At 47.6% G+C, this 16,122-nt stretch overlaps 1 protein-coding gene across 1 annotated transcript in view; it reads right to left on the bottom strand.

The window, feature by feature from the left end:
• Nucleotides 1-1,347: 1,347 nt before the first annotated feature.
• The window catches only part of GRAP (GRB2 related adaptor protein), a 33,433-nt gene continuing 18,658 nt past the window's right edge, over nucleotides 1,348-16,122 (bottom strand). Inside the window, exons 4-5 of the mRNA XM_053365235.1 lie at nucleotides 2,982-3,150; nucleotides 1,348-2,245 (exon numbers count right to left, since the gene is read on the bottom strand). Of these exons, the coding sequence (XP_053221210.1) occupies nucleotides 2,060-2,245; nucleotides 2,982-3,150 (355 nt within the window). The 3' untranslated portion in view covers nucleotides 1,348-2,059. The remainder of the gene's footprint in view (nucleotides 2,246-2,981; nucleotides 3,151-16,122) is intronic.

The raw sequence follows: 16,122 nt of genomic DNA, 5'->3' as shown, positions 1-16,122 counted from the left end.
AAGGAGCTGGTCTCTACTTTTCTTCTAGCTGTCCTGATTTGACTAGGCAGTCTCTGCCGATGCAATTGCCCAAACCTGAGCAGAACCTGGGTCCGAATATAGTACCCCAGGCCACTCTAGGTAATATTCCCCTGCCTCAACTACACATCCTTCTAAGTGTCTTGGACAAAACAGGACATCCTATTTTTTTCTTGCAAGATCTCAGTGGCCATTTTGGATACCATGATCCCACTCACTCGTGCACTGTGCTCTCCCCCCTCCCCCAAAATTGCTATTTTGGGGGGAGGGTGAGAGCAAGGCATAGGTCATGTCACCTGAGAGTGCATCCTGGAAGACATCCCGGTTTTGCATTGGAAAAAGTTGAAAGGTGTGCATTCCTTGCTCTGCCCACTTTTGCCTCTGGCCCCACCCACATGTGGCCCCTGGAAGGTTGTTCAGAAGGGAATGTGGCCCTCGGGCTGAATTCCTTCCCTGCAAGGTTTCTGCCAGAGTGGACCACACCAAAAAAGCTGGACTTATGCACTATCTCGTATGCTCCCTAGAAACTGAGAGGCAGTGCCTTGCAGTAAGCTCAGTGAGTTCTTTGCAAACACCCGGCTTTGTGAAGAGTCTATAAATAGAGGGAGGGTCAAGGACGCAGGTGGGAGAATGTTTGCCTGGCTGCAAAGTGTATCAGATTCCTCCTTCCTGTTGCCGTTGGCTGTTGGTGACCCAAGAGAGCAGGTTGGGGGGGAAACACCGTTCTGAGATAAGGCATGCCTAGTCACAAGATGCTTATGAAACAAGCTCTGGGGGACAAAATGTGTTTTGAAAGTAATAAAAAGAGGGAAATGAGATTTGCTCAGGGGGATTCCCCACTCAGTCATGTGTTCCCACATTGGAAACCGCCCGTGTGTGAAAGGTCAACTCTTTGACCGGCTAAGCCAGAGGTGAGGAAGCTCAGGCTTGGAGGTGGTAAATGTGACCCTCTGGCCCCTCTGTCTGCCTTTTGAGACCCTCCCTAAGCTCTGCCCCCTTCCAGGGCATGTCCTTGAGTGATTTTTGACTGGTTTGCATGTGTTCTTGAACTGTGATAATGCCTCTTGCTATCCAGGATGGAGAGGAGAGTGTGGAAAACCTCTGGGTTTTGCATGGCTGGAATGAACCCGACTGTACAAAGATAAATTTTGCATCCATTGATTTCTCCATTTTTGCTTCTGAACCCATCCAGGACTGAAGTGTGGTCCCTGGAAGATCCCACACAAGGGAACCACATCCTCAGATGGAAACAAGGTCCTCAAATTCTGGGTCAATCCATTGGATTAGATTCAGGGGTTCATTACTATAATGCAAAAGAAATGAGAGGGAATTGCCATGGATGCGCCCATACAATGATGGAACTTGATATTGGTTTCACAGTCATTCCTTCATTCCCAGGGAATGCTGGGAACTCTAGTTCTGTTTAAGGGTGAGGCTACAGAACAGATGTCAGTAAAACTACAATTCCCAGGATTCTTCAGGGGAAACTTGATGATTCAACTGGCACCAGACCGATGGAAGAGTGCTTTCTCTGTCAGGGTTTAGTGTGGGACTGCCACCCTTCATTCACTCAATTATTACGGGGCATCCACATGGCACTGTCATCCAATCATTGTCATTCTGCATTTTCCCTGTGGTTCTTCTGTCTCTTTATCTTAGAAAAACTAAAGAAGAGCACATTTTCCGCTTTTATATATGCTGGTTGAACAACTGAGTCACACAATGGGAAGAAGCATGAATTTCCAAGGATAGCTGTGTTTCGGTTTGCAGATTGGTTCGAGAAGCACAAATCAGGTGGTTTCTCATTCGAATGCAAACAAAATCAAGTTTCTCCCACATCCCTGGTTGTGGGTGAGGAAATGTTGAAGGCCGCTCCCTTACACCACTACTTGTCACATGAGAGGTCCACTTTTTGGTCCTCTTCTGAAAAAGGTTCCAAGTGGGGCGGTCATTCCATAGATGTTCCACAGGACTTCCATTCAGAGAGATTTTGATTGGCTGCTTCAGAAGAAGCCTCCAATGAGAACGCAGGCAAAGCAGGTCACATGCGCAGTGGGAAGACATAGTTCCTGGGGAATAGGCCCGTCTTCACGCCAATCCTCCCTTTCCACCAGTTGGGATCAGAGCAGTCCAGGATCTCAAGGACGTCCCCTCGACAGAAGCTCAGCTGGGATGGGCTTTTGGCCGTGAAGTTGAACTGAGCCTGGACGAATTTTGGCTTTTTGGGCTGCATGAAAAATAGAAGGAGAGGACAGCTGAGAAGAAATGCCTGGCTGACACAAACGAGCTAGTCTTGCTCACCTGTCAAGCCAGGTGTGTTGTTTACATGATGTGGTGAGATGGAGAAGATTTTCCTCCCTGAGTTTAAAACCAAATTCGCATTTGGATAGAAACTGTTTCTCAGGCGGCTAGTCCTAGTCTTTATAACCCTGTACCTTCTTCCAGAAGGCAGAAGCTGAAAGAGATCATTTCCGGGGTGCGCACTATCCTGCACTATCTCTGCAGCTTTCTTATGGCACCTGGAAGCATAGATTTGATCCAAGGTGGGAAGAGTGCACCCAATTATTCTCTCTGCGGTCTTTAGAAAGATTCCTGCATTGCAGGGGTTGGACTAGATGACCCTTGGTTCCCTTCCAATTCTACGACTCGATGAACAGTACAACGTATTCCAAGTGTGGTTATGCCATAAATTTGTACAACGGCATTACGATATTGACAGTTTCCTTATCAATCCCTTTTCTAATGACCCCTATCGTGTCACTTGCCTTTCTACGAGTTGACATGCTCACCAGGTCAATATCTCTTTCCTGGAGAGCCACCACCAGTTCAGATCATGCTCATGCATATGTGAAGATAAGAAGGTTTTGCTCCAAAGTACATTATTTTATACTCGCTTCCATTGAAATGCCCTTGCCATTTTTATGCCCGCTCCGCCAATTTGGAGAGTTTCTGCTGCCCCATACCTCCTGCATTTCCGCATGATCCCTGAGGAAGATCTGCCCTTTCTTGGCGATGGTGGTAGTTCTGTAGAAATCCACCAGTTCGTTTATGGAGTCGAACTTCTCATCCCAGAGATGGTACTTCCCTTTCTTTTCTCTCAGTACCTTGAAGTGCAGCACTTGATCTCCATAGCTGTGTCCAGGATGCAGAAAACAAAGTTAGCAAAAGGTGAGCAGGCAACGGCAGTGGAGGACAGTTCATTCGTGTTAAGTTGTGGGTGAACATATCAGACAACACAGCGATTCTTCAACAGCTCTTGTTTATTCACAGGTCAGAACAGAACTGAACTGAAGGTTCAGCCAGCCTGCTTATATAGAGCTCCACTACAACGCAACAGTAACAACTTTCTGTAACTATCCAATCACTGAACGTCACTTTCAATTCCTTCTTTGCATATGTGGACCTGAGTGAAAACTATCTACAGTATCCCCCTGCTGGCCCAGGGTGAGAACTTCAGTACATAACAATTCATACCTTGCATATGTGGAAGTTATATACATTCCATTAATGATCCTGCCCCCTACACATTTTTTAGTGCATTTCCTCATCATCACCCCCCCAAAAAAGTCCAGTTTTTTTTTACAGTGCCAGGGCAACAGAATGCTTTAATTCACTTTAATGGCACAAACCTAAACTTCCAGTATGCACTTGAATCCCTCCCACAAAGCCGTAACGGTCTGGAAGAACCTCAAGTTTCTATCCCTCAAGAGAGACTTCAAAATCTGCTGGTGCCAGAGAGGGGAGTTGAATAAGATTCTTGCTCAAATATCGGGTGGTCCTTTAATGTTCTTCTTTGTCCCTCCTGCGAGTCACAAGTTCAACATCAACAATGCAAAGAAGGTCTATTTGTATAATATGCCCTGGAAGCTGAATGTTTGCTCTCCTTGGCAGGGAAAATGAAAACGCTTGTCTAATTTCACAGTGCGACAGAGGAACAGGAGCCGTCAGCCAGTCGTGCTTCCTGTTTGCTCCACAGCATTTGAGTCCAGAACTACTTTCGGTCCACAGTGTAGGTGACGAGCTTTGCTGTTGGTGACACACATACAAACAAGCCCTACTGCAACCAAGCTCTGGACCCTCAAACTCCTTGCAATGCCAATGAAGACAAATATTTAAATAAAGCCATTTCCCATTTCCGGGGAGATGATGTTGCGGGCTGGGAGCAAGCCCTCCCCACGCGCACAGGGCACAATCGCCCCTACGCTATTGGATGGTCCTCAGCAATAATCGATATTTTGATTTATAGATATATTTATGGACCTATTTTTTAGCCGATTTTGCCCCTCCCCCCTGCCTGCACCCTGGTGGGGGCCCCACCTTGCCACCCCCTAGCTATGGCCCTGCCCCTATTCCGTTAGCACAAACTGTGCCCCAGGACACCAGAGCATGAGAAATCAAAATGGCACCAGCGATGCTTGCAAAGGGTAATAAATTAAGGTTACCAGACGTCCCTGTTTCCCAGGGACAGTCCCCGGATTTACAAATCAGTCCCCATACAAAATCCATTGAAGTTGAAAGTGTCCCCAGATTCATTGGAGAAAAAAATCTGATAACCTTATGCTAAGTGGGGTTGCCAGACCAGGAGTGTTATGTACTGAAGTTCTCACCCTGGGCCAGCAGGGGAATACTGTAGATAGTTTTCACTCAGGTCCACATATGCAAAGAAGGAATTGAAAGTCACGTTCAGTGATTGGATAGTTACAGAAAGTTGTTACTGTTGCTTTGTAGTTGAGCTCTATATAAGCAGGTTGGCTGAACCCTTCAGCCCAGTTCTGTTCTGGGCCTGTGAATAAACAAGAGCTGTTTGAAGAATCGCTGTGTCGTCTGATATGTTCACCCACAACTTAACAAGGAGCACCCCAGACCTTGAGATTTCAGGGTACAAACGTGAGACCTGGGGGAGGGTCCTGATGATGTCCTGGGGAACAGGCCCTGGTGATGACATAGGGTAGTTCTTTGGATTCCTCCTCTGTGCTCCCTCACAGCACTGAGACCTGGAGATGGAGGTTAATGGGGAGAGGAGAGGTTGCAGATCCACCCAGAGTCTGGACAATAATTGGCAGCCAGTTTCTGCTAAGTTGAAGCTTGCAAACGGCACACATAGTCTTCTTAATTAATATATATATTATTATATATATACTCTCACCCACCTGGAAATTCAAGACCTCCCAGACTACCTGGAGAGGAACAGACAAACATGGAGACACCAGGTCAGACCTGGAGGTTCTGACAACCCCAGTGCAGAGAGGCACCTTCATTGCGATTGCTATCTCTGACAGCTAGCTGGTCATCATTGCTAAAGTTTTGATTCAGGCAGACTAATGGCCTGCCACATACAGGTTCTGGGAGTGACTGCTTCTTGACAGCAAAGGCTCACCTCCTGCGGCCCGATCCATCAAAGGGGATTAAAAATGTCCTGCCCATGGGCGTACCTCGGAGTGCCAACCATCGTCTCATCTTCCCATGTGCAGGGACAAGAAACTCAGGCTGCCCATTCCGGAAATGGAAAAAAGCAGAAATAATTGTTGGGGCTTTGGGTGGCTGTTGCTTTTGCGAGGACTTTAGTTTCAGGGCACATGGGGAAAGAAACGGAAAGGAGAACACACATAATTTAGCTATTTGAGAGTCTCTGTTGAATGCCAGTGCCATTTTGTAGGCCTTAATTTGGTGGCCTATGGGGCTCATGGAGTTAATACTTATTATTTCTTAGTAAATTTGTTGCTCACTTTATCTTGCCGAAGACTTAACAACCAACCAAGAAACCACCCCAAAGCAACCTTGTCACTCACATTCATTAAAAAAATTCTCATCCACTTCTGAAAGAGCACAGGTAGTTAAAGGCTGGTTATGGAGGAGAGCTTTTGCCTGGCGCCTAAAGATATATAATGATGGTACCAGGTGAGCCTCCCTGGGGAGAGCAATCCACAAGCAGGGAGCCACCACCAAAAAGGCCCACACTTGTGCTGTTACCCTGCAGAAGTGCTCTTCCGGATCTCAAAAGAGCGCTCTCCACCTGCTCTTTTAAGAGTAAAAGGCAATGTTTGAGGCAACATCATTCAGCCCAGACACTGAGGTCCAGTTCTGAGGGCCTTCTTGCGAGAAGTGTGATTACAGGGAACCAGGCAGAGGGCCTTCTTGGTAGTGGCACCCACTCTGTGGAACATCAGATATGACTTTCCACAGACATCTGAAGGCAGCTCTGTATCAGGATGTTTTCAATGTCCGATGTTTTGCTGTGTTCTGTTATACAGTGGTACCTCGGGTTACAGACGCTTCAAGTTACAGACGCTTCAGGTTACAGACTCCACTAACCCAGAAATAGTACCTTGGGTTAAGAACCTTGCTTCAGGATGAGAACGGCGCAGCGGCAGCGGGAGGCCCCATTAGCTAGAGTGGTGCTTCAGGTTAAAAACAGTTTCAGGTTAAGAACAGACCTCTGGAACGAATTACGTTCTTAACCCGAGGTACCACTGTATTTTGTTGGAAGCTGCCCAGAGTGGCTGGGGCAACAAAGTATGATGGGCAGGGCACAAGTAATAATTTTTTTATTGTTATTATTACCTCCCTGCAAACAAATCAGAAATAATGCTCAATGAGTAGCGGACATTGTCTCACTTCCCCACAAACTTTGTGCAAACAAAGGAGGATGAAGATGCTATAAACAGCTGGAAACGACTTAAATACACGGTGCCTCCATCTGCTCAAATACGATACGCATGTGTGACTTGACCCCGTACTAATGCTTCCAAAATAGGCTCACAATTGGACACTGGGGAGACCTACAAGTTCTCCATACCTGATAGACAGCTTTTGGCTGAACCCAGGAGATTTCATGAAGAAGAAGCCCTCTTTTTGGACGTAAAGCCATTTAGAAATAGTGCTGCACCTTCAGGTTGCCATGGAAAAGGCCCCAGAATCAGGGGTGTGTGGTCTGCCCCAGGTGTCATCCTTGATGTTAAGTTGTGGGTGAACATATCAGACGACACAGCGAGTCTTCAAACAGCTCTTGTTTATTCACAGGCCAGAACAGAACTGAACTTGAAGGGTTCAGCCAGCCTGCTTATATAGAGCTCCAGTACAACATTACTGTAACAACTTTCCGTAACTATCCAATCACTGAACGTCACTTTTGATCCCGTATTTGCATATGTGGACCTGAACTATCTACAGTTTCCCCCTGCTGGTCCAGGGTGAGAACTTCAGTACAGAACACTTGAGAGGGGTGACAAAATGGTGCACCGTGGGGGTTGGCACTTACTGCGGGGCCTGGCCTGCAGCGCGTCCGAGCCAGATGTCTCTCCTGGGAGTGACACGGTGGCGCTGCCCGAAATGGCAGTGTGGGACTTGGTCCGCCAGGCAGACTCCATGGGCAGGTCGCTGCGGCACCCCCTGGGCGTATTGCTGCAGCGCCCCAGTGTGGCACCCCCGTGTGCGGATCACCGACGCACCCCCGGGGGGCAGCCCACCCTGCCCCTGCTGGTCCGGGAGCTGAAGCAGCTAGCTGTGCCCCTGCCCAGAATAATCAGTGTTTCATAGGTTTTTAGACGTCACCAGGACACTCAAAGAGAACAAAGGTGTGTGGGGCTGCTGATCTACGCCAATAGCCCAAAGAGATGCCGCTCCACATTACCTTTGTGGCAGATACCCTGCGAACAAGAACTACACCCTGTTTAATGAAATGAAGCTTGTAAAACGAAGCAAAGCAGAAATGCACCTGGCTCCTGCTGCAGATTTATATTGTTGGCTACTCTTCCTTAGAATGACATCAAGCTTTTAATAGCCCCGTTTAAGTGGAGGCAGCTGAGTGGGGAGGTCGGCTGGTGTCATGAGTGCGTCGTGTTGGGACAAGGGCTAACTTCACATCACCAGCTGGCTCCAAACAGGTCTGGAATGGTCCTCTTGGCTCAGGTTTGGGAAATGTTGGTCCTTTGGAAATGGGGACACAAAAAGGGCATGGGTTGCCTTCGATGAATCTTTACTCTTGTGGCTTAGGGCCCTCGCATTTAAGGGACCGCTTCTCCTGGTCTGCCCCGCAGAGGACCTTAAGGTCCATGAATAATCATAGTTTAGAGGTCCCGGGCCCTAAGGAAGTCAGATTATCCTCCACCAGGGCCAGGGCCCTGTGATGGCTCCGACCTGGTGGAATTCTCTGTCCCATGAGACCAGGGCCCTGCAGGATTTAACTTCCTTCCGCAGGGCCTGTAAGACAGAGCTATTCCACATGGCTTTCAATTTGAACTTAGCCTGATCTTTTATTCCCCTTCTCTTCCCTCCCCCTCCCCTTTTTATGAAGATTACCTGCTCTGGGATCCCACAGCTAATTCTCCCCTGGTCTCCTCGCTGGCCCAAGTAGGACTAATTTAGCCAGCTAGCCCTGGGGATCATCTAATGTTTATTGGATGGATTTCCCACCTAAATTGATTTTTGAATTCTGAATTTATTGTTATTCACATTTTATACTGTATACTGTATTTTATGCTGTTTTTTGTTGCATCAATTAACAGTTTTAAAATTGTTGTTAGCCGCCCTGAGCCCAGTTTTCTGAACTGGGAAGGGTGGAGTATAAATAAAAATTTATTATTATTTTTATTATTATTACTCAGAGTAGACCCATTTAAATTAATGGGCCTAGGTCAGCAATGGATTCCAAGAGGGCTATCAATGGCTAACAGCCATCATGGTCATGATCTGCCTCCACAATTGGAGGCAGCGATGTAGGGGTGGACGTTGGTGCCCTGAGATAAGCCAAAGTTTGGCTCCTGCGCTGTGCCAGGCTTTGGAAAGGCGGCATGAGGGGTGTAGCTGGATCCTAGAGCCCTCCCACCTCCTTTCCAAAGTTGAGCAATCACTAAGTGGGCTCTGGGGAAGAGGGAGGAGGGCTCTAGAGTGGAATCTACACGCATGGAAAAAATGCTGTGAAAATGCTTTTTTTAAAAAAAGTTTTGAAAAATACATTGAATTCGCCATAGCTCACTGTCGCCCTCTAGTGTCACATTTGTATAATGCACTTTGCAACACACTTAAAACGTTTTATTTGCAACTCTATAGCTGAGTCCTAGGATCCTGTCAGGGCCCTCACACCTCCATCCTGTAGCCAGGCTAGTGCTTAATGGGCGCCCTTTCTGCTTGGCAAGAAAGGGGGTGCCCTCAATATGTTGTTGGATTCTAGCTCCCAGTAATCTCTGGTCTTGCTGGCTACACCTGACAGAAGTTGGAGTCTGACAGCTTCTGGTTATCCCTGCAGCCAGCAGGGTATGTAAGCTGAAGAAAGATTAAACTGGCACTCACTAACCTGCCTGCATATTTTCAGCATCTTCTGTAATGATAACCATCTAAAAATAATCAGAGCTCACAGACATAGCGCAGGACATTTTGGTACCTGAAGCAGAAAATGAACGAGCTGATTTTCAGTGTGCCACCCTCGGATGGTACGGCCAAATATGCAACTTGCTATAATCCGCCTAATGGTAGGACCGGCCTTGGAACTCCCAGCAGTGTTCAGGGTGAGGGAGAGATCAGATTGAGTTTGCATTTGAAGCTGAACTGGATTATTTAACCCTTTGCAAAACAACGTTTGGACCCAAGCACATTCTTCCTAAAAAAATTGTCCTTCTCTGATTTTGCAATGCAGCACACAGAAATGCATGTACTGTACTCAAGTAAAGTGTGTGTGCAAAAGGCATGTTATAGTGAAATTAGCATACAAATATGTGTTAAATTAGAGGAAAATTGCTCTGCAAAAGTGTTCATATTAAGCGAAACTGTCAGGAGAAATTCACACTAAATGCTGACCGAGTTCCATGAGCACTTTTTAAAAATAAATGGAAGAAAATCACAAACCATTGTGGAAATGTGGAGAAGAGAATTTACGATAGCAAATATGAGAAACAGAGAGAAATGGAATTGGACAAATTTGCCCAACCCTAAGTTGTGTTGTGCCCCTTGAGTTATTTTCAAGACCCTAGCGAAACCCTAAACTCGTCTTCCCACCCGTTCAAGACCTCCTAAAACCTGAGGCCCTTTTCCCCTTTTGCCTCACCAAGCTAGACCTAATCAGAAACTGAAGCTGGAGATTCCTTCGTTTTTTTCTGCTGTGCGTTTTTGGGTCCCTTTTTCTTTAAGAGGCAGCTTTTACTTTCTGAACTGACTTGGGTTGCCCTGCGGCTTCTGCCAAGGTAAATACACGGGTGTCATCGGACAAACTGAATCTAGTGTGGGAACAGCTAGAGGGCAGGCAGAGGCCTCTCCCTCTGGAACACCTCGACCAGCTAAATATTTTGCCGGTGAGGTGGATTCTGCACCCCCTCTCCTCTTGTCGTCAGTGGGACGTACCGCTTAAAATGTGGTTGTTGCCTTTCCTTGTCCCGAGGTCACAGCACGAATGGCTATCCCTTCAGTCCACAGACGGGGGCTCAACCACAGCACCTCTCCCTTGCAAGCAAAAAGCTAGCACCGCAAGAAGATGTGTGACGAGAACGTTCCTCCATGATGTACTACTTTTCTTCTGGCAGGGATTAGTACATGAAAAGCTACCACCATAGGGAGAGGTGTGGATAGAACTTTCCTCCTTGAAGGGAGCCAGTGTGGTGTAGTGGTTAAGAGCGGAAGTCTTGTAATCCGGTGAACCGGGTTCGCTTCCCCGCTCCTCCACCTGCAGCTGCTGGGTGACCTTGGGCCAGTCACACTTCTCTGAAGTCTCTCAGCCTCACTCACCTCACAGAGTGTTTGTTGTGGGGGACGAAGGGAAAGGAGAATGTTAGCCGATTTGAGACTCTTTCGGGTAGTGATAAAGAGGGATATCAAATCCAAACTCTTCAAACTCTTCTTCTACTAGCATTTTTCTTGTAGGAATTATTAGACATGATTCGGCAGCTGTCTTCTGATGTGGCCCATTCCATCCCTCCACCTCATTCTGCTGCATGTGTATCTTATGGTTACCAGATTTTTTTTCAATGAATCCGGGGACACTTTTTTTTTTTGAAGCTGAGTAGCAAGAGGGAGTCAGCAGTGGGGATGGTGAGGCAAAAGACCCTGGGCCCAAGCACACATGCATATTGTATTAAGGTGCAAAGACCCTTTTTGCACCCTGTGAAACATAAATGCACAGTTTTTTAAAAACTGGGCAACAGCGTGCCGCCCATCCGTGACTCCCAAGTCTCCCCCGATTGGTCAAATCAAAGAGGGAACAAAGGGGGCAGGAGATCTGTACCACCGGATGTCCCCGGTTCCCCTTCGGCAGTGGTGGTGGCAGCAGCAGTCAGCAGCCCGGAGCCAGCCTGGTAACGCAGTTGGCTCTGGCTGGCTTCAGGAGCTGCTCGCTGCTGTGTTGCCCGCTATTTTTCCTTGCCGGAAGTCCCCATATGATCTGTTGCGCACATGACACATCATATGGGGACATCCAGGGAGGAAAAATGGCTGGTGCCATGGCAGTGAGCAGCTCCTGAAGCCAGCCAGAGCCAACTGCGCTACCAGGTTGGCTCTGGGCTGCTGAGGCTGGCGCTGCCACGTTTCCCGGGGACATATATGCAAATCTGGGGACTGTCCCCGGAACCAGGGACGTCTGGTAACCCTAGTGTAGAGCCAGCCAAAGTAGGGATTGTCTTCTATTGGATTGCATTTGTTGTTTGCTGGAAATTCGATCCCTCTAGGAATTGAACTGTTGCAACCAAAGGCCAGAGGCTTTGCATACCCCGCTCTCCCAATAATTTGCAGATATTACAGCCACTGTGGCAAAATATAGGGACGTAGGAAGCTGCCTGTGTCAGACTGGTCCATCTAGCTCAGTATTGTCTACACTGACTGGCAGAGGCAGAGGATCAAACGTCCAATATCCCAATATCTCCATCAAGATGGAGCAAGCTTGTTTTCTCCTGCTACGGAGGGTAGATTTGAACCAATAGCTTCAAGTTCCAAGAAAGGAGATTCTAACTCAACATCAGGAAGAACTTTCTGACAGGAGGAGCTGTTCGGCAGTGAACGGTCTCCTTCGGAGGTTTCTTTGCAGAGGTTGGATAGCCATCTGCCATGGAAGCTTTAGCTGAGTTTCCTGCATTGCAGTGGGGTTGGACTAGATGATCCCCAGGGACCCTTCCGACTCTACAGTTCTATGATTCTATGAGGTGCTGGAGATTGCTCCTGGAGGCAAGACAGACACTCTACCACAGCTCCTTAAGACACAGAACACAGAAACTTGCCTATCTCAAGCCAGACCATTGGTCTATCTCAGTATGGTCTACACTAACCGGCAGTGGCTTTCCAGTATCTCCCAGTCCAACTTGGAGAAACCACTGGAAATTGAACCTGAGAACTTCGGCATGCCAGGCAGATGGTATGCCCTTGAGCTATGGCCCATCCTCAAAGAAGGAGGAGAGGAGGAGGAGGAGGAGGAGATGAAGGAGGTGGGATTGGCAGAGAGAATGATGACTTCATTCCCTCCTCGCCTCCCTTGGCTGTTGGCTCCTTGGGCCCGCTCTGCACTGTGTGTTGCCCTTGGCATGGAAAGCTGGCTGAGAGGTTGGCATGCCCAGGTTGTTGCCTCCCTCTTGCCCTCCGTGCCTGCTGGAATATCAGTTTGAACTTGAACGCGGACTAGTCTTTGCCCAGCCATGCCCTCCCTCCCGGGCATGTTCTTCAGCAAAGGAACATCATGTTGGGAGTGCTGAACTGCTGCGTGTGGTGGCGCCAAAGCTGTCCGGGCAGGATTGCTGAGCAGCCCCAAATTAGCCGGGCATGGGCTTGGGAAGTCAAGTAACAGGTCCTGCCCTCCAACTGACCTTTCACCAGAGGTGGAGCAGAGACGGCCAGGAATCGAGCACCATCACAGTGGGGATGATGAAGAGTTGCAGTCCCTTCCAACTCTAAGATTCTCAGCAAATTTTCAGACTGGGTTTCCCCCCGCAAAGGGCCTTTTCAGTGGTGGCTCCTCACATGTGGAAATACAAGAGCCAAGCGCCACTATAATTTTGTGTGCAGAAGAGCTTTCTATCAGGCTGCATGCTAAGCAAAGTGGGGAGGGGGAGCTGGCTTGGTATTGAAGCCATAATACAGTGGTACCTCGGGTTACATACACTTCAGGTTACAGACTTCGTTAACCCAGAAATATTGCTTCAGGTTAAGAACTTTGCTTCAGGATGAGAACAGAAATTGTGCTCCGGCGGTGCGGCAGCAGCAGGAGGCCCCATTAGCTAAAGTGGTCTTCAGGTTAAGAACAGTTTCAGGTTAAGTATGGACCTCCGGAACTAATTAAGTACTTAATCCGAGGTACCACTGTATAGCTCACTGGAAGGACAGATCCTGAAGCTGAGGCTCCAATACTTTGGCCACCTCATGAGAAGAGAAGACTCCCTGGAAAAGACCCTGGTGTTGGGAAAGATGGAGGGCACAAGGAGAAGGGGACGACAGAGGACGAGATGGTTGGATAATGTCTTTGAAGCAACCAGCATGAGTTTGACCAAACTGCGGGAGGCAGTGGAAGACAGGAGTGCCTGGCGTGCTCTGGTCCATGGGGTCACGAAGAGTCGGACACGACTAAACGACTAAACAACAACAACAACCATTGTATATGCTGTTATGTACTGAGCCAAATCTTAGAACAATAGGATTCAGAATGCAGAAGTCTGATTGGTCCACAGGAGCCACCCAATCAGGCTCCTGGATGAAGTGAATCAGCGACCTGATTGGCCTGCAGGAGCAGCCAATCAGGCTTCTGGATGAAGTGAATCAGCAACCTGGTTGGCCTGCAGGAGCAGCCTGGAATTAGCCAATCACGTGGGGCCCATTGTGTAAATAATGTATATATAGCTAGACGTTTTGGGGAAAGTTTCATTCATTGGTACTACAAGCTGAATAAACAGCATGAAATTCACACTCGACTCCAAGTATATTTCATATGCATTGGGGGAAAATTGGTTTTGTTGGATGTTCTTAGAAAGGTCACGGCTATAGGGGCATGGCTAAGGGTGTGTGGCTAAAGAAATTATCAGGAAAGGTTATTAATGTATGTCACTACTGCGGCCCGTGTTTTGTTAGCCCCAAAACGGAAAGCAAGCAAGGTCCCAACTAAAGAAGAATGACAACTTAAGCTGATGGAATATGCACAGCTTGCGGACTTAACATATAGAATAAGAGAACAGGAAGGACATACATTTAGTGAAGACTGGAAAATGTTTATTGAATATACGGGGGGAAATTGTGTACACTTGAAAACGCTGGCAGCATTAAAATAAATTCAACAGTGTAAATAAGTTTTGATGGATGCAATAATGGAATACTGAATGGTTTAGTTTATGTAAAATATGCAGGGATTTATGGTATGTAAAATGAACCATGGAAAGAGAAGGGAAGTCAATGATATTTTAAGGGTGTTTAAATGAATATTCTAAATTGTAAAACAGAATATTATATATATATATATATATATATATATATATATATATATATATATTCAGGAAAGTATTTCCTAGGTCAAACAAGAAGCCATCAGACTCATAACAACAGTCCTTCCAAAATCTCTCCATTACTGACCGTGCAAGGAATCCATTCAACGTGAATGCACCTGCCCCCAAGGCTGGAAGCTAAATTCCATCAAACACGTTTGCAGGAATGCCAGAAGCACCATAACCTTTTGTGGGGGGTGGCGGCTGGTGTAGTTTCTGCGTCCTTTTGGAATGACTGGAGTGGTTTTACCAGACACGCTTCTTGGGCGTGTCAGTCACTTGCTCGGGATGTGCAAGAGAAAGTTGTGAAGTTGCTGGTAAGTCGGAGAAATGGGCAAAGGAGCTGGAAAGCAACAGAGAGCGGAGGGAGAGAGGTTTTCCTCTCAAATGCAATTGGTTAAAAAAACACCCTATTATCTCTCAGCAGGGATGACGACATCATCACCCTGCGAAGGGCTGTGGCTCAGTGGCAGAACATCTGCCTTGCAAGCAGGTCCTGAGTTCAAATCCCAGTGGCATCGCCAGGTAGGGGTGGAGAAGATTCCCTGCCTGAAATCTTGGAGAGCCACTGCCAGCTGATATAGACAATACTATGTGTATTGGGTTGTTTTTTTTAAAGCACCCTATTGCCATATTGTCACAAAAGCCTGGTGCCTGCCCCTCTCTCTGCCAAGCGCTGGCAAGAGCCCACGGGGTCCCAGGCAAACATACATGATTCGTAAAATGATGTCGCGAATGATTCGACCCCAGATTATAGCACTGACACGACAATACCGGCCAGTGCCTTGGGATGAGCCGGAAGGCTGTCCAAAAGAAGAGGAGGGAATGAAGGGGGAAGGATTGGGTTTCTGTGCAGTCAGTCTGAAACAGGACCCCAAATCCTCATTTTTCCTCCTCCAAGGGAGCATTTCTAAAATGCATTAACTTGAGCTTTTGAGTCAATGTATAAACAGAAAGCCAGCTGTATAAACAAGTGCTCAAAGCCCTCTCCTTTATCAGTCCGTGACGGCAATGGATGGCCTTGCCAAATTCCATGGAGCAGGGATGACATATCTGGGTCTTATCTTACATCCTGACCACAAAAAGACGCACAGACCTTGTCAAGACTGACAAGAGACCCGGGAACGGTGCCAGGAGTGTTCTCAGAGTTGGTGACCTCCTGCCCCAAGATAAGAGTATAGGAAGAGGAGGAACACCCTTTTATGGTCAAGAGTACCGGAACAGGAATATCTGTTTATGGTCATGGATGTCAACTTGCGTGTATGAGCTGACGTGGTTGGATTCCTGGGGAAGGGGAGAGAGGGTGTCTGGAGGATATATATACTGCATGAAATCTCTCATTTCTTTGGACTTCCTGTGGACTGACCACGCAAGTGCCTTTTGCTATCCGGAGAGCAGAATAAACTCTTTGTCTGAATCAACCTCGGTGTCATTTGACTTCCTCCCTCCCTCCCGGGAGCAACACCAGTCGGTAAAGTCTAATAAGGCTACAATATTGTCACAAAAGCCTGGTGCCTCCCCTCTCTCTCCCGAGCGCTGGCAAGAGCCCACGGGGTCCCAGGCGCCCCCACAGGATCTGTGCCCCTTTGGAGAATGGAAGAAACGGCGGAGACTGTTGTGGCTTTAAGAAATATGGTTTGTTCACCGATTGTATGGGAAACGCATCCGG

Source organism: Podarcis raffonei, chromosome 14, assembly GCF_027172205.1.
Source record: "Podarcis raffonei isolate rPodRaf1 chromosome 14, rPodRaf1.pri, whole genome shotgun sequence".
In the NCBI taxonomy this organism is placed as follows: domain Eukaryota; kingdom Metazoa; phylum Chordata; class Lepidosauria; order Squamata; family Lacertidae; genus Podarcis; species Podarcis raffonei.
The sequence above is the reverse complement of the archived record's forward strand: the minus strand, read 5'-3'. Positions and strand labels throughout refer to the sequence as shown.